Here is an 18328-nt window from a genome sequence, read left to right as displayed (position 1 = left end):
ATTTTCTATGATTTTAAAGTATCTCGTAAGTTTAAGTTTGGGATGACCAGTTAAGGGTTGAATGAAACAATGCATAATGGAGAAGCCTGAGTCAGCTAGCCAGAATCAATGTTTTAAGTCCCTTACGGATTCAAAGCTCACATTGGGGATGTTTATATGTGTCCTGGCTGCAAGCCAACATGTTCCAAACTATAATATTTGGTCATTACACATAAAACCTAAAAAACAGTAAATACATTTTTTATAGCCTGTGGTTGTATACTTCTTTTGAAAGTGACTTTCAAAACCAACCTAGGGATGGCAGAATTCACGGTTACTAAACCCCCCCCCAAATATTGTACTTTTTCATCTGCTCAGTGTTCTGCTCATAAACAAAGAGTAGTGCCTTAATCTTCATTTTCATAGAGTGAAGATAGATATAACCATAGCCACAGGTGGTTTAAAAAACCCCCTGCAATTAAAAAAAATATTAAGTTTGCTTGGAGGACTGTGATGCTTTTTTCAGACTTGTCCTCTTTTAAACTTTATTATTTTGAAAATGTAAATATGCCAGGTAGCTGGCTAAAAAAAGGTTAACATTGGAAATAAAAAGTGTGCATTTGTCAAAAAGCAGTCTTCTTGATTAAAAATAACAAACAGGCTGGCAAAATTACTTTTCACGAGTTTTAGTTATTACTATGCATCTTAGATCTAACAGGAATAAGTACTACAAATTCAAATGATAAACTATCTAATCATCAACTGACTTGAATATGTTAACAGAACAATCACAAAGAGAAAGCTTGCTCAGATCCCAGAACAATGTGGAACATACAAGCCCCCAAATCTCCCTGAAACCCAAGGCTGTTGGCAGACATCTTATCCCCCACAGAGGCTCTAGAATCAAAATATCTGAAGGGGGCAAGAAAAGCAATGATGTTTATACAAAGATGTTATTTTGCATTTGTTGCTTTCACAACGCTAGTTAAAATTCAAGACCCAAGCAAAGTAGTTTTGCTGATAGTGACTTATTTTTCCCCCCAACTATGTAAAGATTTTTAGGACTTCAATTGTGAGAGAACCTGCCCGCACAGTATACTGATTTAATACAAAATTTGCAAAAACCCACATGATTGACAAATGTAACTAGCATCTCAAAACATGTAAAATTTTGCTAGAAATAAAGCATTCAGCTTTTGTGCACAATTTACCAGTTTTCCAGTTTCATTTCAGGTACAAGACTGAAGTTTTCTAACTTCAGCTTCTCAATACATTGAAGCCATTTTTTTCCCATAGCAGAATACATTAGATAGATGATCAGACATATAGGTAAGTATAGTTTGCAGAGTTAGTTTTGTTTAAGTAGTGTGCCACAGCCTTTTAAAGAAGTTGGTCACTGATCCACTTTCAAATCTTTGCCCACCAGCATTGAAGTCACTGGGTACATGCAGGTTCTGTGCTGTTGAAATGTGCTGACAGCTTGATCTCTGGACTTATCAAAGTTGTAGAGGTCTCTGCAAGAAATACTGTTAGACAAGCATGAACATGAACCTGATTGCATCTGTATGTCCATGAGAAAACTGTATCCTTTCATAGAAATCTTAATATTCAGAGGTATATTTGAATAAACTTAAATCTCTACATCAGATAAAATATGCATGCATATACATATGTGCACTGTCCGCTCCATGCACCCATCATATTTTGCAAGCATACCACCCCCACATCAAAGAGCCATGCACCTTGTTTTGGGAAAGACAAAATGAAGGGAAAAAAAGGAAGATTCTTCCAGAGTTACTTGGCTCTGTCTCCGCAGTTTGTGGCCATCTTCAGCCCACTGACCCTCCCTTAATGGCTCAGGCAAAAGCTAGTTTTAACCCTTTCACAGCTGGATTGTCAGCAGCTCTTGTCCGATCTGCCAAAAACTAAAATTGTAACTGTTGCTGAAGACTGGACACCAAGGACAGATACAAGTTTTTGAAAAAACCTAAACAGTCTGCATGGCTGTGAAACAGGAGAATATAGACCAGGAATAGCTAAACTAAACTAAGCTAAGCTAAGCTAGCTTGATTAGTGAAACATCAAGATCCTAAAAAAGGAGAAGGCTCATTAACACCTACTAAGCAAAGAGCGAATTAGCAGGAAACAAGTAGATTTGAATAAGCCATGGATTCAACTGATTCCTTCATCCCAATATGCCTGAATGGAAATGCCCCTGGGCAAAAAATCAACTTCTTGCCTTAAGACATGCACCCATTTTGGAAGGCTAATTTTTGATGGTAAAAGTGTGTATGGTATGAGAATAGATATGGTATACAAAATTTTAATAGAACCATGAAGATTTAGATTACATGGTAGAAAGCCCATAGAGATATTCATATGTAAACAATGAGGAGAGCGGATCCGCTCTGCCTGACCAACACCCAGAGTCTTGCTGTCTTCAGTGGAGTTTTGCATGGATGTAGGGCCTTTCATCCGGAAGCTTAACAACTGAGTTTCGATCTTTATCTGTCAAGTTCTGTTATCCAAGCCATTCTTAAGAATACAGTTGAGGAAATGTGTTTCTTAATATACAATTTTAAATGTAGGTGTCACTTTAAAACTTAAACCCAGTGGTTCTCAATCTTTCTAGGTTCAAAGAACCCTCTTTCACTTGTTTTCCTGACTATTGAAAATAATAAAGCAATTCTCCTCTTGCAAAGAACTCAGAAAGACCACAACCGATCTGAAATGTTTTTGACACTATAGATTCCTATTTAAAATACTGGAGTTTATCTTGTCAATCGTAACACCGTTAGCCACTGGCACACCTAGCACTATTAATATTGTGAAGCACTGTGTCACCCTTAAAAGGATCTCTCAGCACCCTGAGGTGCTGTGGCACTGTGGTTGAAAACCACTGCTCTAAACCAAACAATCTCCATATGATTTCTTCAGAAGATCTGGTAATAAAATTGCACATGGAAGGGTCAGAATAGTTTTCTTTCGGTGACAGATAACACTGAGGGACATTTTAAAGGGAAAATGGCACGGTCCTTGCCAAAGGATCAATTCTATTGAACAAATGCTGAACATCAACACTTGCCTCTTGGTCTACAAGGAGCCTGTGAGTCACCTCAATGTCTGGAGCTATGAAGCGATCCTTCATCCAAGGCCCCGAAGAAGACAAGTTGAGAACATTGGCCAAACATTAACCACCAAAGTTAGGAGGTCTTCAAAACTGTAACCTCTGGAAAACATTTATTTAATGGTACCTTACAACAGAGTGCACAAGGTTATAGACTTTCTTCAACGGGGTAGTTGTTTTCAAGGGGCGTAGAAACTCAATGCCCTGGCAGGCTGCAAGAAGTTCAGTTGCCAACACTAGGAAGCCAAACAGCAAAAGGTAGGACAGAGATTTTCAGGATGTACAATTCATTATGAGTTTACAATTGAAGAGCATTTCTAATTGGAGTTTGGAATGGTTATTGATCATACTTAGGACCTCACCTCTTCAGTGCTGTGCAAATACTAGTTGATCCATGTGGCATACTGGGGAAGGCAGCCAGATAAGAGGCCTATTTACAAAGAGGGAAACAGAGGCAAAAGTCCAGCACTTTTAAATAGCCTCTTATTTGGATGCTGTCCCAGGGCAAGGGGAGGACATGGACCCCAAAGGGTCAAGGAGGGACTCTGGGGGACAACACACCACAGGGAAAACATAAGAGAAGAAAAAACAAGTAAAAACGCCCTACCTGTGGCAGGAACCGCGGCAGGACTGGAAGTGGCAGCGGGACCTGGGTGGCTCGTTAGCCGTGGTTTTTTTAAAGTGAAATCAGCTGGAGAGAAGGGGGAGGAGAGCCAGCACAGAAGGATAAGACGGGGAGACAGCAAGACGGAAGGGGAAGAGAGGTGGAAAAAGAGCAAAGAGAAAATATCTCCTGGACCCACCAAGGAGGAGGGGGAGCTGGAGAACGCTGCCCATAGGGCAGGAGAATGCCCGGAGAAGTGTCAATATAAAGACACTATTGCTGGACTTAGAAAGACAGAAGTGTCCCGGCTGCATATCATCCTAAAGCTGCGAGGAGAGCCTGCAGGAGGGTCCTCACCGGCAAAGGCTGGTTCCAGCGAATCGCCCAAGGGAGAGGTGAACGGTCAAGAGGCTAGCTAAGACCATCACATCCTGGACGGAAGACCCGGGAGAGCCCGTCAGAGGAAGGTTTCTTTTCCGAGGTGGAAAGGACATCAAAGGTTGGATGCACATAGGGTACACTAAGGGTAAGCAATAGGTAGCACCAAGGGGGCAGCCGGTGGAGGGGCGGTATAATCGTGCAGGGGGCACGCTGTAACTGAGATGCCCCAGGATAGTGATTAATGGATTATTGAGAGGTGGTAGGCAGTTTTGTTGTTAGCGTCTTTTCCTTTTTATTTGTTAATTTTTATTGCCCGGGACGCCGGGGTAAAAGTAAGGCGGAGCGCTACGAAAGGCCAAGGATTTAGAGGGCCTAGTTTGACTCAGCCATAAAACCCAGGCTCAAGCGAGACCCAGGAATACGTTCTTGCATAGGGAGGGCTGGCTGCGGAAAACAACATAAGGACACCGTCGTGGCGGGGTATAGGGCGAGGTACAGGGGAGGTTGGAGCCTCATGAAGACCATCACCCCTTGGCCTGAGATAACCGAACCCGGACGGTCGGACCCCTCCACCACTGATAGGATCATCAAAGTCGTGGCAGGAGGGATTAGGAGGGGATAAAACTGCCGGAGGTGAGAACTCGTGGCCCTAATACCTTTGGGACGGAGTGGAAGACCATCATCAAAATCCAGAGGTGAGCAGCGAGGGACCGGATGATCGAGGCCCGGCGGGTGCAGATGCTCAGATATGTTAAGTGTGATTCTTTCAGGTGCTAGGCAGTCACAGTTCCTTTTGTACTCAGCTGTGATAGATGCCTACTGCTCCTGGAAATACCTCTCAAATGATCTCTGTTTCAACACCAAATAACAGAGGCAGCCTTAAGGCCAGATGAAAGACAGAGATGGGCCTCATGGCATGAATTCCTCACATTCATAAGGGCCAAATTATTCTAAGGAAAACTTTATCAAACAAACATTGTATTCTCCAGTTACACATTCACTTTCCTGAGCAGGTCAAACAATATTTAATATTTTATAGAATCTGACTGGTGAAGCACCCATTGGTGTAAACCTATACAAAACCAAAGGTACATATGCTGTTTTGGTGCTACATATAGTTAAGGTCTCTCCAGCAACAACTAAAACTTTTACCCCAAAAAGATGTCATTTTAATCTCTCTAATCAATGAAGAATGGCAGAATTTTGACTGACTCTCACATTATTAAGCAGTTGTTTCAATGGAATTCACCTGAATTGCACGTTAGAAAGAGATTTGAGTAAAACTAACTATTTAAGAATTTACCATAAAAACATTTTTGGAATAACCAAAGTGTCTACTACTACTTTAAAATAATGACATTTAGAAGGAATCATTCTTAGTTTTAATCTAGTTACAATACTAAAGATCTCTGTATAATCAGGTCTCCATTTTACCTTGTTCAACATGTTCGATAACTCTCAAGGCTTTTCTTGCAGCCCATCCTCCCATGGACACGTGATCCTCTGTAGCAGCACTGGTTGAGAGAGAATCCACAGAAGAGGGGTGGCACAAGGCTTTATTCTCAGAAACTGCAAAAGTCCAATGCGACTAAATGGTACATTGTGTAGGCAAAGAGGTGCTAGAAACAACAGACACATCTGAAAGATGCTGCAGTGAGAAACGCATCTAATTCAGTGCACACAATGAAGCACTGCAAGTGTGTGGCACTGCTGTGGCTTGACCAAGTCCTCTGCAGTACCTATTACTTTGCCTCTAGAGATGGCAGTCGTTAGGTGTCTTCACATGCTGATATGAAACTAACTATAAAAAGCAAAATATATATGAAAAACTAATTTAAAATATATATTACTGCTAATCCCAGTATTAACAGTTATCTTCCCTTCTTGCTTGTCCACCCCCATTCTGCCTGGGAGCCACTGGAAAATTCCTGTGAGAGAGAAGGGATGGCCAGACCACATCTACCAGCCAAAAATTCAAACTTTGATTCCCGGTGTAGGTCATACGTAGAGTGCCCCTTTGTGCTGCTGTATACCATTACTTCTTTGTTATTTGGCACCCTCTCTGTGAGGACGCACGGTGCCCGCTGGCACCAACCTTGCTACTGGCGGAATGAACTCTTCAAGCGTTCATGAGGATGGTTTCAACATATGGTAGGGACCAAACCACTCTATTTTGACTCCAGAACCAGGAAATTACAAGGACTACTTTTTTTTCCAGCTCCTTTGGTACTAAGCTTCGGGATATCTGGACTAGAGTGGGATACATTTGTATAATTTAAGACTAAATAATTCTGTTTCTCCATTTGGCCCATTCCAGCTAAACAGAGCTGTCTTCAGTCTTCTCCTTCTTCTTGCACAAGTTCAGTTTCTGACCACCTCACATCAGACCTTTCCAGGTGACCATCACTTCTTGCAGTATATGGTTTGCGGAGGTCAAATCTACCAAACTTCCAGTTGTAAAAGAGTCCCTGAAGAAAGCAGAGGCAAGCTTGACAAATGGAAGTAGTACAGGTCTGGAAAATGGTCTTGTCTGCTGCTTCAGGAAAAGGCATTTTTGGTATTTCCAAAGGGACCAGTTTATCCAGTTTCTTTTTGTCCAACATACTATCCAAGGTATAGCTGGAGGAATGACAGAGACTATCAGCTGATGCAGCAAGCCATTTCTAATGAGCACTGTGCAAACTCTCACTCTGAATGTCAACCTCCCCCGGTGCTAGATCAGGGATCACAGCCATTGGTTCAATCACCCCAAGAGCAGGTTGGCCTGTTTCAAGACTGTACTGTCCATGCCCCATTGTAAACCTCACAACAGGCCCAGTCACACAATTCTGGCTCCCATGAAACTTCCCCAGTAATAATGAGTTTTTGACTAAGAAGGGATTGTAGGATCAAACCAAACATTTGTACTTGCAGGAGGGGGCTCAGTTGGTAAAATCCATTGTCACTTGAGGAGAGATGAAATAAAGCCCTTTTCACAGTGCTCAAGCTCTATTTGGCCCCAGATTTTTCACTCAGAAGCCATCTAAATAGAATACAGCTACAGCCTCCCTGCCAGCTGGGGAGCTCCAGAGCTCCAAGAGCAACAGTGACTGACTGACTGCAACCAAGACGCTCTCTTCCCAGGTGCAGGACAGCAACACGCAGCTTGTCAGGACTGGGCCACAAGCCAGTTGGCATGCTTGAGGAAACAACAACAGGCTCCTGGGAGCCTGCACATGACTGACGCTATGAGCTGACCCTGGGAAAAACAGTGTGACCAAACAGAACTGCCCGCAGAGAGGCTAGCAGCATTGCCAAGACTTGGGTTTTGGCTGGGAATTCTGACTGGGACTGAAGCCAATCTCATGATGGCATAAAACATGTTGGCCTCCTGCAAACTTCTGAAAATCCCTACTTGATTTGCTGCCTGCTCCTCTTGCCCGCCTTCTGGGGTAGAGGAGCCAATCATGACAGCTGCAGAAAGCAGCACTTCAAGCAACCTCAGAGAAAGAGAGCAAAGGGGTGGGAACAGCAGCAGGAGTTCAGCTGCTTGGAGCAGTTGGATGCTTCCTCTGCTCCACCCCCTCCAATGCTGTGGCCCTGCAAGTTAAGTTGATGTGAAGGTTGTGATTAGAATTCCCAGCTAGGCCGGTGGCAGGCAAATGTGGGTGCAAGAACTTCAGAACATTTGGATATCTGGAGGTAAGGGGAAGGACGCATTATTTGTAAGAGCTGAGAGCCATTTCTCTGAGGAGATTTCTGGGTTGGTATGGGTGCCATGTGTAAGTTACGTCCTGGACCCAGCCTTGCATGCATGCAAATGGCCAGTCTGACATATGTTACATACAGCATGTGGGTTCAGTCCAAGACTCACAATCAGCACCAGAGGCCAGATGATACAGCACTACAGGCTGGATGCAGCCTGTATCTTTGACACTCCTACTTTAAAGCATGGGTGCCAAACTTAAATGAGTTGGCGCGTCAGATCCGGATAACCTACCTCCAAATACAGCCCACAGGGATTCTTGACATAGCTGCCAGAACTACTGTGTCAGCATGGTCAGCATGTAGGAGCTGACATCACCACTCTGCTGCTGATTTGTGTGCCAAACAACAATCCAAAAAGCAAAAACTGGGTGGCAGGTAAGGAGCAGAAACTCTGTGAGTGCTGGCCATGACAGTACAACAGCTCTCGGAGAAACAGTGAGAAACCTTATGGGGCAGATCCTGATACAAGTCCGCTGGCTACAGAGAAACCATGCACACCTGATGACCCACCTCCCCAAGATGGTTACAGCCCAAAGGCCATACACGTCAAGCCCACAAAGGATCTGCCCCCTGCTTCATAGGGACATCTTCACTAACTCAGTCCCAGGGTAAGTTGAACTTTCTAATTTGCCCCCTTGTCAATACTGTTTAAGCCTTTAATGACCTCACCCAGGGCTGCAGCTGTGCAGTGTGCGATCATGATACCAGAGTTCAGACCCCCTTCAGTGACGAGAAAGGCAGGCAACTCACCAACTGAGGGGTTGCAGAGTCTTTCAATTCTCCTTTCACTAACTGCAGCTAGTTCATGAACACCGATCGCCAGGTAGTCCAGAGCCTAGGAGAGAAGCTCGCTGTATTTAATCAACTATTTAAAAAACAAATCTGAAAATAATATTCAATCAAATGCTTAATTACCTTTGTGGGGTATTCACCATGAAAATTTCCTCCAGAAATGGTCTCTCCCCTGTCAGCAAAAACCATTTTTAAAGCTAAGTTAAGGCGCAAACATGAATAAAGCATTGCATAAGTACTACGTATCTCTGAATAATATGAATACCCTACTTGAATGGAGGAAGAAAAGGTGCTTTTTTATACTCACACGTATATACAGTGTATTACATCTGAACATTCACTTTCTAGAAAATGCTAAAAAAAATCCAAACTCAAAACCAGAGCCCAACTTTTTCATTTTATAGATACTGCTTAATAGGGCTGTCCAAAACATTTTGATAGCCTCATTTTGTTTTGAGGCTATTTCGACGGCCTTTGTTTAATTTCTATTTTGCTGTTTTGACCTCGAAATGAGTTGAAAGTGTCCAAATGAAACGGCTGTCGAAATTTTGCACAGCCCTACTGCTTAAAAGAATATTTTATAAAATGGGTGAGACAGGATCATAGAAAATGGGACACGAATAGGCCTTGAGAGTGACTGAGTCCACTTCTTTGCCCGGAGGCAAAGAAGGATCCACAGTATCTAAACAATTACTGACCAATGCTTGTCTAACCCAGATGTGCTCAACCTCCGGCCCACAGGCCACTGCATCTGGCCTGCAGGGCTCCCTACAGGTCAGGAAATTTGGTGGCAAGGGAGCAGTAGCCATTAATATGGCCACCCTCCCCCCCTGCCAAACTCCCAAACCCCATGTGCCCAGTTGAAGCCAGGCCACAACCCCTTCCCCCTACAGGGCTGGGCCACACCCCTCTCCACACACCCAGGAGATGAGGTCACGCCCCCTTTCCCCATGGGGCTGGACCACACCATGCCTCCTTTTCCCTCACGGGGCTGGGATGGTGCCAGGCCATGCCCCTCTGCCATGCAGCTGTGTGAAGCCCCCTCCACCCCTGCAGCATCAGTTTTAGCCTGGGCTGCCTCCACCCCTTTGCATGGCCAAACAGTGGCTCCTGTGCCAGCCCTGGGTGCTTGATTGGAACTACCATCCCACCCACAGTCTGGTTTGTCAGGGAAAAACGTTGAGCATCCCTGGTCTAAGCTGCTCTTCAAAATGTCCATAAATTACTTATTCCAGTTCCTAACAATACTTACCGGTAGAAAGTTTTTCCTGACATCTCACCTAAGGCTTCCTTTTTGCAAATTAAGCACATACTTCTTGTCTTATTTCCAGCGGACACAGAGAGCCGTTTGTAGCCATCCTCTTTGCACTAACCTTTTACATATTTAAAGACTGTCAAGAGGTAAAGGTTATATGCAATGCAAAGACAAACTGAAGCATAGCTTCTAGTGTAACTGTGAATTGCAATGTCAGTGCAGATTAAATTTTATATAGTGAGGAAATGGTAGCACTTACCATCTATCATATAACACAAAGAAACCTTTTTTATTCCTGATCTTTGTCCTGAAAAATTGACTTGACCTTTGTTCATCATGAGGTATAGGCTGAGAATTCTCAAAATGGCCTTCAAGCTGGATACAAAATTGGGAACATTTCTTGGTTCTCCCTTTGCAGCACCCAAACTGCATTCTAGAATACAGGTTTTATAGACATAGAGACAACCTTTAAGTCCAATGGGCTGCCAAGTTTCCAACCATTCACATATCTGATACAACTGTGCAGGTATTTGATCTCTGAAAAACCTAAACACATGCTTAGCTTTAAAATGGGGGTGTTAAATATATGACCAGTAAGATAATCCTGCTCCTAGTGCTGCCCTGATAACCGACATCCTGTGCCAGCTAGCCCCATGCTGTGTGCAGCACTTGGCTGAGACTGGATCCTGGACTGTGCTGCCTGTATGTCCTGGACAGCATTGGGTCCTGGGCTCTGCCACTTGTACTCCCTGGGGCTAGGTTCCAGATTGCATTGCTCACATCACTTGTTGGGCATGGTTCATCCCTGGTCATGAGCAGATATAGGATTTTGAAAAGGGGGATGCAGGTAGTGCAGTGCATCATCACATATACCACATTACATATTCTTCTCCAATTAAAAAGAAATTAGAAATTCTACTAGTAGCCTACTGGCCTTGGGCTACATTATTTAGTTAAGAACCAAGCAAAAACAAATATAACACCACTGGAATGTGCATTCATTTGCTATATCATATATTATCCATAAATATACAACAAACTAGACATTAAATAATAAAAAGATGCAGTTTCATTAGTCCTGTAGTCATTAAAATTAAATAGGCATCTCTTTTCCAAATACATAAAACAAAACACAGCATTCCTGACCATCTTGACAGTGCATCCAGTTCTTCCCTGAAAGTTATTTCCACACCTAAGTTAATGTTTGTCTCAATTAGCATTTTCACACCTAAGTTAATGTTTTTAGCTAGAGTTAAAAGCAAGGCTGTGAAACAGGAGCTATTTTAGAGGGAGCAGCAGACAGCAGAATTGCAGAACAAAGACTAGCTTGATTAGTGGAACCACTCAAGACCATTAAGAGGAAGAGAGGGTTGTTAATACCCCTGGAATGGAGAGCTTAGAAGGAATCAGGTGTATTATAGTGAGCCAGGACCTCAGTGGTCTTCATCACTGCTGCCATTGCCAGGCAGTTAGTCTTAAACGATGGGTGAAACAGGAATCAAAGGGGGTGGGGGGGGGGGGTAACCGTACCATTGTGCCCTTCCTGGGTCCACCCTAACCCATAGTGCTGGCTGGGGCTGGTCCTGGGCTGCATTGCTCATGGCATTTGCTCAGGCTGGGTCCCAGGCTGTGCTACCCATGGCACTTGCTTGGACTGGCATCCCAGATCCACCCTGCACTGGATCGGGCATTCAGGCATGGGGTCCATGGGCCTGATCCAGCCCGTGGACCAGCCCCATGGCACTCATTGGGCCCATGGACCCATGGGGCCAGATGAGTGTGACGCTTCTGCTTCAAATCATTGGTAGTCCCACTGACTAAGTGATTTGTAGTTAACAGCCACCATATTTTACCAGATATGTGGGCTGTTGGCAATCTTGGCAGCCCATTAGACTGGAAGGTCTACAGTGAACTTTATGCCTCGTTAGATCATGGTTATTTAGAAGAGGAAAAAATAACCACATAATATTCAATTTAAAAAAAGAACAACAACAAAAAACCAAAACTAAACAGAAGGATATAGGTTAGTCTGTTGACCTATTAATTTCAGTTGTGATTACGTCCTTTACAAAAGCTATTACATCATTCAACACACCATGGACCTAAAAGAAAGAAGAGGTCATTTCTACGTAGACTCATCTTCAGAATGCTGACCTTCAGTAACTCTATGGTTTAGGAGCACACCCATGCTTTATGGTGCTCAGACTCTGCCCCTCTACACCGATAAGGATTTAAATTTTCATGAAAACTTGGGGATGCTTGACATACTGTAGTCTTCAGAGCTGACTTAATATGATTATGATGATGATACAAATGTATCTGCTTCACCAGTGGGCATTAGCTTTCTCCTTAGCTATAACAACATCATCTTGGTGAAAATAAATGGTAATTAAAGTTTAGCCAATAGACTACAGTGCAGTAAATGTTCTTAAGGAGTTAATCTTAGAAAACCCCTTTTCTTAGAAATCTTAGCATTGTTTAGCTCCTTACACAGACAAAAATTTAATGCTTAAACACATAAAACTATGCTTTTTAAGTTGTAAACTTATTACTTTTTTCTAAACTACCAAAACAAAATGCCTTCTGATCCCCATGACTGACTGTCTGAAGAGTTTTTGTTTTAATAGTGCCAGATAGCGCTCATCCCATATTGAATTCAATCCTGAACATGGACACAGCACAAGATCTATAAGTGTTGGAGAGAACCGTAAGATAATGCGTTGCATTATTTTAAAGAAGATGGCCAACACATAATTGATATTCAACTGGAATTGGGATTTCAGCATCATTGACTTATCCTTGCATGAGGGAAGGGAAAACAACTTTTTACCTGAGGACAACAGCGCAATGTATATGCATCCTGGACTCTGTCACAAAATCTGTGACTCTCTGCAAAAAACAAAAAAAGAGTTCTTGAATTAAAAAATAACCTGGATCACTGAAAGTCCTCAGACTGCCGTATACATCAAACAGTTGTCTTGCTAGGCAGGAAGGAAAGGTTAATCACCTGCTATTTCTGAAGGATAGTGATCCGAATCCAAGAAAGATCTAAATTGGAAAGCTACCTCCATCTGCCCCCGATGTGGACGCATTGAATGAATATTAGAACAAAAATTATCTTTACTCTCTAGCCTTCTCTTCACTAACTGCTGCCAACAGGAGCAAATAGTTTCATAGTTTCATAGTAGCTAGAGTCGGAAGGGACCTAGGTAGATCATCTAGTCCGACCCCCTGCCTTAGCAGGAAAGAGCACCGGGGTCAGATGACCCCGGCAAGGTGCTCATCTAACTTCCTTTTAAAAATCCCCAGGCTAGGAGCCTGCACCACTTCCCCTGGAAGCTGGTTCCAGGCCCTAGCCACCCTGACTGTGAAGTAGCGCCTCCTAATATCTAATCTAAACTTACCCTCCGCCAGTTTGTGACCGTTATTCCTGGTCACTCCTGGCAGCGCACGGGGGAACAGGGACTCCCCCAATACCTGCTGATCCCCCCTGACCAGTTTGTAGCAGGCCACAAGGTCCCCCCTTAGCCTTCTCTTGTGGAGGCTAAACAGGTTCAGGTCCCGTAGCCTATCCTCATAAGGCCTGCCCTGCTGACCCCTGATCATACGAGTGGCCCTCCTCTGAACTCTTTCCATATCGTCCACGTCCCTCTTGAAGTGTGGCGCCCAGAACTGGACGCAGTACTCCAGCTGCGGCCTGACCAGTGCCGCATAGAGGGGGAGGATCACCTCCCTGGACCTGCTCGAGATGCATCTGTGGATGCATGACAGGGTACGGTTGGCCTTCTTGACTGCCTCCCCACACTGCCGGCCCATGTTCATCGTGGAGTCAATGACGACTCCAAGATCCTTTTCCGTCTCCGTGCTGGCAAGAGGAGAGTTCCCCAACCTGTAAGTGTGGTGCCGGTTCTTCCTCCCCATGTGCAACACCTTGCACTTATCAGTGTTAAACCCCATCTTATTCTCATCCGCCCACCGTTGCAACCTGTCAAGGTCAGCTTGTAGCCTATTGCACCCTTCTAGTGCACCCACATCCCCCCACATCTTAGTGTCATCAGCAAACTTGAACAGGGTGCTTTCTACCCCCTCATCCAAGTCACTGATGAAGATGTTGAACAGTGCAGGCCCGAGGACCGAGCCCTGCGGAACCCCACTGCCCACATCCTTCCAGGTCGAGAAGAACCCATCCACTACCACCCTCTGGGTGCGGCCCTCCAACCAGTTGGCGACCCATTTGACCGTGTGGGCATCGACACCACAGTCTCCCAGCTTTTTGATGAGGACAGGGTGAGAGACAGTGTCGAAAGCCTTCCGGAAGTCCAAAAAGACTACATCCACAGCAACCCCTGCGTCTAATGATTTGGTGACCTGATCGTAAAAGGCCACCAGGTTGGTCTGACAAGACCTGCCACTGATAAACCCATGTTGGTTGCCCCTGAGCATGCATTCCCCCGCAAGGCCCTCCTGGATGTGTGCCAGGATAATTTTTTCAAAGAGCTTACCCGGGATTGAGGTCAGACTAACTGGCCTGTAATTTCCCGGGTCCTCTTTTTTTCCCTTTTTGAAGATAGGGACCACATTGGCCCTCTTCCAGTCCTCCGGCACCTCGCCAGAGCACCACGAGTGCTCATAGAGCCGTGCCAGGGGTCCTGCAATGACCTCAGCCAGTTCCTGTAGAACCCTAGGGTGAAGATCGTCCGGACCAGCGGACTTGAACACGTCCAGCTTCTCCAGAAGTACCCTAACTAACTCCTCGCTAACCCTTGGCCCAGGCGTGTCTCTCCCGGGGCCCGAGGGGGGCCCAGCAGGGAGGTGGCTGAACTGGTCCCTACTTAGGAAGACAGAGGCAAAGAAATCGTTAAATATGTTAGCTTTGTCATCTGGCGTGATGACTAAGTTGCCCATCGTGTCCTGCAGGGGCCCCACATTACCCGGGACCCTCTTTTTACCCCCTATGTATTTGAAGAAGGACTTCTTATTGTCCTTAATCCGGGAAGCTAGTCCTATCTCCAACTCTGCCTTGGCCCTCCTGACTGCCCCCCTACATCCTCGGGCGACTATAACATAGTCCTTCTTGGCGATGACCCCATCTCTCCATTGGGTATATGCCTCCCTTTTAGCAAGGAGACATTCCCGGATGCTCTTAGTGAGCCATGGGGGTTTATGTGCCCTCCTGCTCCCTTTGACCCTTGTTGGGATTACCTCCCTTTGGGCATGGAGGATCGTATCCTTAAGGAGCAACCACTCACCTTCGACATCTGATTCCCTTCCCCTCTGGGTCCTCAGCGCTTCCCCAACTATCCTCCTTAGCTTGTTGAAGTTAGCCCTCCTAAAGTCTAGGGCTGTTGCCTTGCTGCAGCCCTTTGCCACCTTACGCTGGATGGTGAATTCCAGCAAGCGATGATCACTGTCTCCCAGGTGGCCCATCACCCGCAGCCCCCTCACCAGGTCATCACCCGTGGCCAGCACTAGGTCCAACAAGGCGTCTCCCCTGGTGGGACTGTGCACCTCCTGGGTTAGATGGAGGTCCTGTAGTCTGGCTAAGAACCGACGTGAGCGATCAGACTTGGCTGACTGCTCCTCCCAGCAGATGTCTGGGAAGTTCAGGTCCCCCATGATGACCACATCCTTAGCCCTCACTGCCTCTGTAAGCTGACCTAAGAATTCCAGGTCGAGCTCTTCTCCCTGGTTGGGAGGTCTATAGTAGACTCCCACCGTTAAGTCTCTCTCCCCTGGACTGCCTTTTACTCTAACCCAGAGCACCTCAGAGTGCCCCCCCTCTACCCCCATGCTAATTAACGAGGAAGTATATTCCTCCTTGATGTAGAGTGCTACTCCTCCACCTTTCCTTCCTATCCTGTCCTTCCTGTATAGCCTATAGCCCTTGACACTCACCGCCCAGTCATGCGATGAGTCCCACCACGTTTCTGTGATCCCTACTATGTCAGGGCTGGTGACAGCTAGGAGGAGGGCGAGTTCCTCCTGCTTCTTCCCCATACTTCGAGCATTCGTGTAGAGGCATTTGAGGCCTTCAGCGGTTGTGCCCACTGACCCCCTAGTCTCAGCAATGCCCCGTCCCCCAACGCTTACCTGTTTCTCCGTTTTGACCATTGGTCTGGGCTCGCTGGCTGTTGCTGGGCCTGGTATCTCATCGTCTCCTCCGCCCTCATCTTCCCCCTCCCCCGACGAGCCTAGTTTAAAGCCCGCCGAAGGAGGTTCACCAACCTGGAAGAGAACACACGCTTACCTTTAGGGGAAAGGTGGAGCCCATCCCATCCCAGCATGTCTCTCATCACGATGTGCCGGTCATGGCTGAGGAAGCCAAAGCCCGCCTCGAAGCACCATTCCTGTAGCCTCCAGTTGGTCTCCGCAATGCACATCTCGTGACGTCTGCCGCGTCCGCTCACTGGCAGGATGGAAGAGAAGACCGCCTGTGCGCCCATCTCCCTCAGCACGCCTCCCAGAGCATGGTAGTCCTCCATCAGGCGATCAGGGGCTCTCCTGGCCGCATCGTTAGTACCCACATGGACAAGGACCATGGGGTAATAATCGGAGGGCTGGATGATGGACTGGAGCATCCCCTTCACATCCTGAATCTTCGCTCCGGGCAGGCAGTATACCTCACGTGCTGAGGGATCCTGGCGACAGATGGGGCCCTCCGTACCTCTCAGGATGGAGTCACCAATCACGATGACACGACGCTTCCTCCTCTTAGGCCTCTTGACTCCCGCCGCCCGCACAGGACATTGTGTGCACAAAGTCTCCTCCCTGGAATCTTCCACTGCTCCCTCCTCCTCCAGGGCTGCCAGGACCTCATATCTGTTCTCCAGATGGACAGGAGGAACTGGTGCCGCAACATGGTTAATAGCTCTGGCGCGGGAGACTGTCTGCCACTCAGCGGTGGAGGGCTCATCCCGGTCTGCCCTCTCCTCTGTTGTATCACCCTGCAGAGAAAGAAAATACCTATCAATTTCCTCCTCTGCCTCACGGATTCCCCTCAGCCTGCTAACCTCCTCCAGGAGCTCCTGCACCCGCTCCTCCAGGGTCCTAAGGCGGATACCTACAGGACAGGTGCAGGAGTCCCCAGTCCCTGCCCCCCCAGACCTTGCCAGGCAGTTCCCGCAGGCCAGGGGGTTGGAGGACGGCAGCCCCCCCGAGGGCTCTGTCTGGGTGGAGGCCTCGGACAAGCCCCGGGAAGGCCGCGCCCCCCGGGCAGGGGCCCTGGCAGCACTCCGTGTCGACACCATCGCAGGAGTTGCTGCCCTTACTAGCAGAGCAGGGGTCAGCCTCTGGGCCCCGCCTGCTCGCCCGCCGGCGCGAACGCCGCCGCAAACGCCGGCGCGCTCTTACAGACCGCGCCTGTTTGCGCGCTCTGTTCGCGCGGCTCCCTACCGGCTCAGCTAAGAGGGACCCGGGGGGCTTCCCCTCCGGATCCGGCTCAGCTGCGCCGGCCCCTCAGTCCCTCAGCCCCACTTACCTTAGGGGGATCAGCTGCTGCTGGCCCCTCAGCTGCTCCGCTCGCCGCCGCCGCTTCTACTGCTGCACTCTCCTCTGCTCCGGGTCCAGAAAGGAGGCACACGTGTGGGAAGGACACACGTGCGCCTGAGTCCCTCTTCTCCCCGCTGCTCCTGACCTCCAAGTGGCGGAAGCTACGTCAAACCGCCGTTTATAAAGGAGGCGGTTTGAATTACCCGCCGCTGCCTTACCCACCAATCAGGCGCTCCGGTGTCACCGGAAGTGCCTGTCAATGATCCCGCCCCCTGAGCACCCCCACTGGGGGGGATCTGGTGAGACTGGAGCCTGCTCCCCTAGGCTAGTCCCGGGGGCACTCCCTGGCTTGGGGGACAACCCCCTAGCCCTCACCTGTTTGCGCGCTCTGTTCGCGCGGCTCGGGAGCGCGGCTCCCTACCGGCTCAGCTAAGAGGGACCCGGGGGGCTTCCCCTCCGGATCCGGCTCAGCTGCGCCGGCCCCTCAGTCCCTCAGCCCCACTTACCTTAGGGGGATCAGCTGCTGCTGGCCCCTCAGCTGCTCCGCTCGCCGCCGCCGCTTCTACTGCTGCACTCTCCTCCGCTCCGGGTCCAGAAAGGAGGCACACGTGTGGGAAGGACACACGTGCGCCTGAGTCCCTCTTCTCCCCGCTGCTCCTGACCTCCAAGTGAACATGAAAATGAACATTCAGTAAATATAGTACATTAAAAATTCAGTACCAACCACTATCAAAGGCTTTAGTTGTACCCTTCAGGACCTCAAGTGTAAGTGCAGCCACTATGTCAGCTTGTCTAGCAATAGCACTGGCTCTTTCAACTGCTTCACATCCCAGAGAAGTGATCATCTGTGTTCCATTGATAAGAGCCAGACCCTTCAAAAAGACAGCAGGCTTTTATTTAGACAGCAGTCTAAATTCAGTGTATACCATGACTACAGGAGAAATCTTTGGCAACT

At 47.3% G+C, this 18328-nt stretch overlaps 1 protein-coding gene across 2 annotated transcripts; it reads right to left on the bottom strand.

The window, feature by feature from the left end:
- Positions 1–259: 259 nt before the first annotated feature.
- Positions 260–18022, bottom strand: LOC149866070 (histidine ammonia-lyase-like). Of its 2 annotated transcripts, XM_090042876.1 has the most exons (8): positions 17363–18022; positions 16133–16829; positions 12716–12774; positions 10145–10318; positions 8754–8802; positions 8589–8673; positions 5526–5660; positions 260–4940 (listed from the first exon to the last, which is right to left on the bottom strand). In XM_090042876.1, the coding sequence occupies exons 2-8, from the start codon at positions 16154–16156 to the stop codon at positions 4930–4932; spliced, it is 537 nt and encodes a 178-aa protein (XP_089899002.1). In that variant the 5' UTR covers positions 16157–16829; positions 17363–18022; the 3' UTR covers positions 260–4929. The 2 variants fall into 2 exon arrangements, 1 of the variants encoding a protein (XP_089899002.1); XR_016441827.1 differs by lacking the exons at positions 16133–16829; positions 17363–18022 and having other exon boundaries at positions 260–6710; positions 8754–10318; positions 12716–13229.
- Between the last annotated feature and the right edge of the window lie 306 nt (positions 18023–18328).

Source organism: Crocodylus siamensis, chromosome 4 (assembly GCF_052110815.1).
Source record: "Crocodylus siamensis isolate JL-2025a chromosome 4, ASM5211081v1, whole genome shotgun sequence".
NCBI classification, from domain to species: Eukaryota; Metazoa; Chordata; order Crocodylia; family Crocodylidae; genus Crocodylus; species Crocodylus siamensis.
This window is presented reverse-complemented; position numbering and strand designations above follow the sequence as displayed.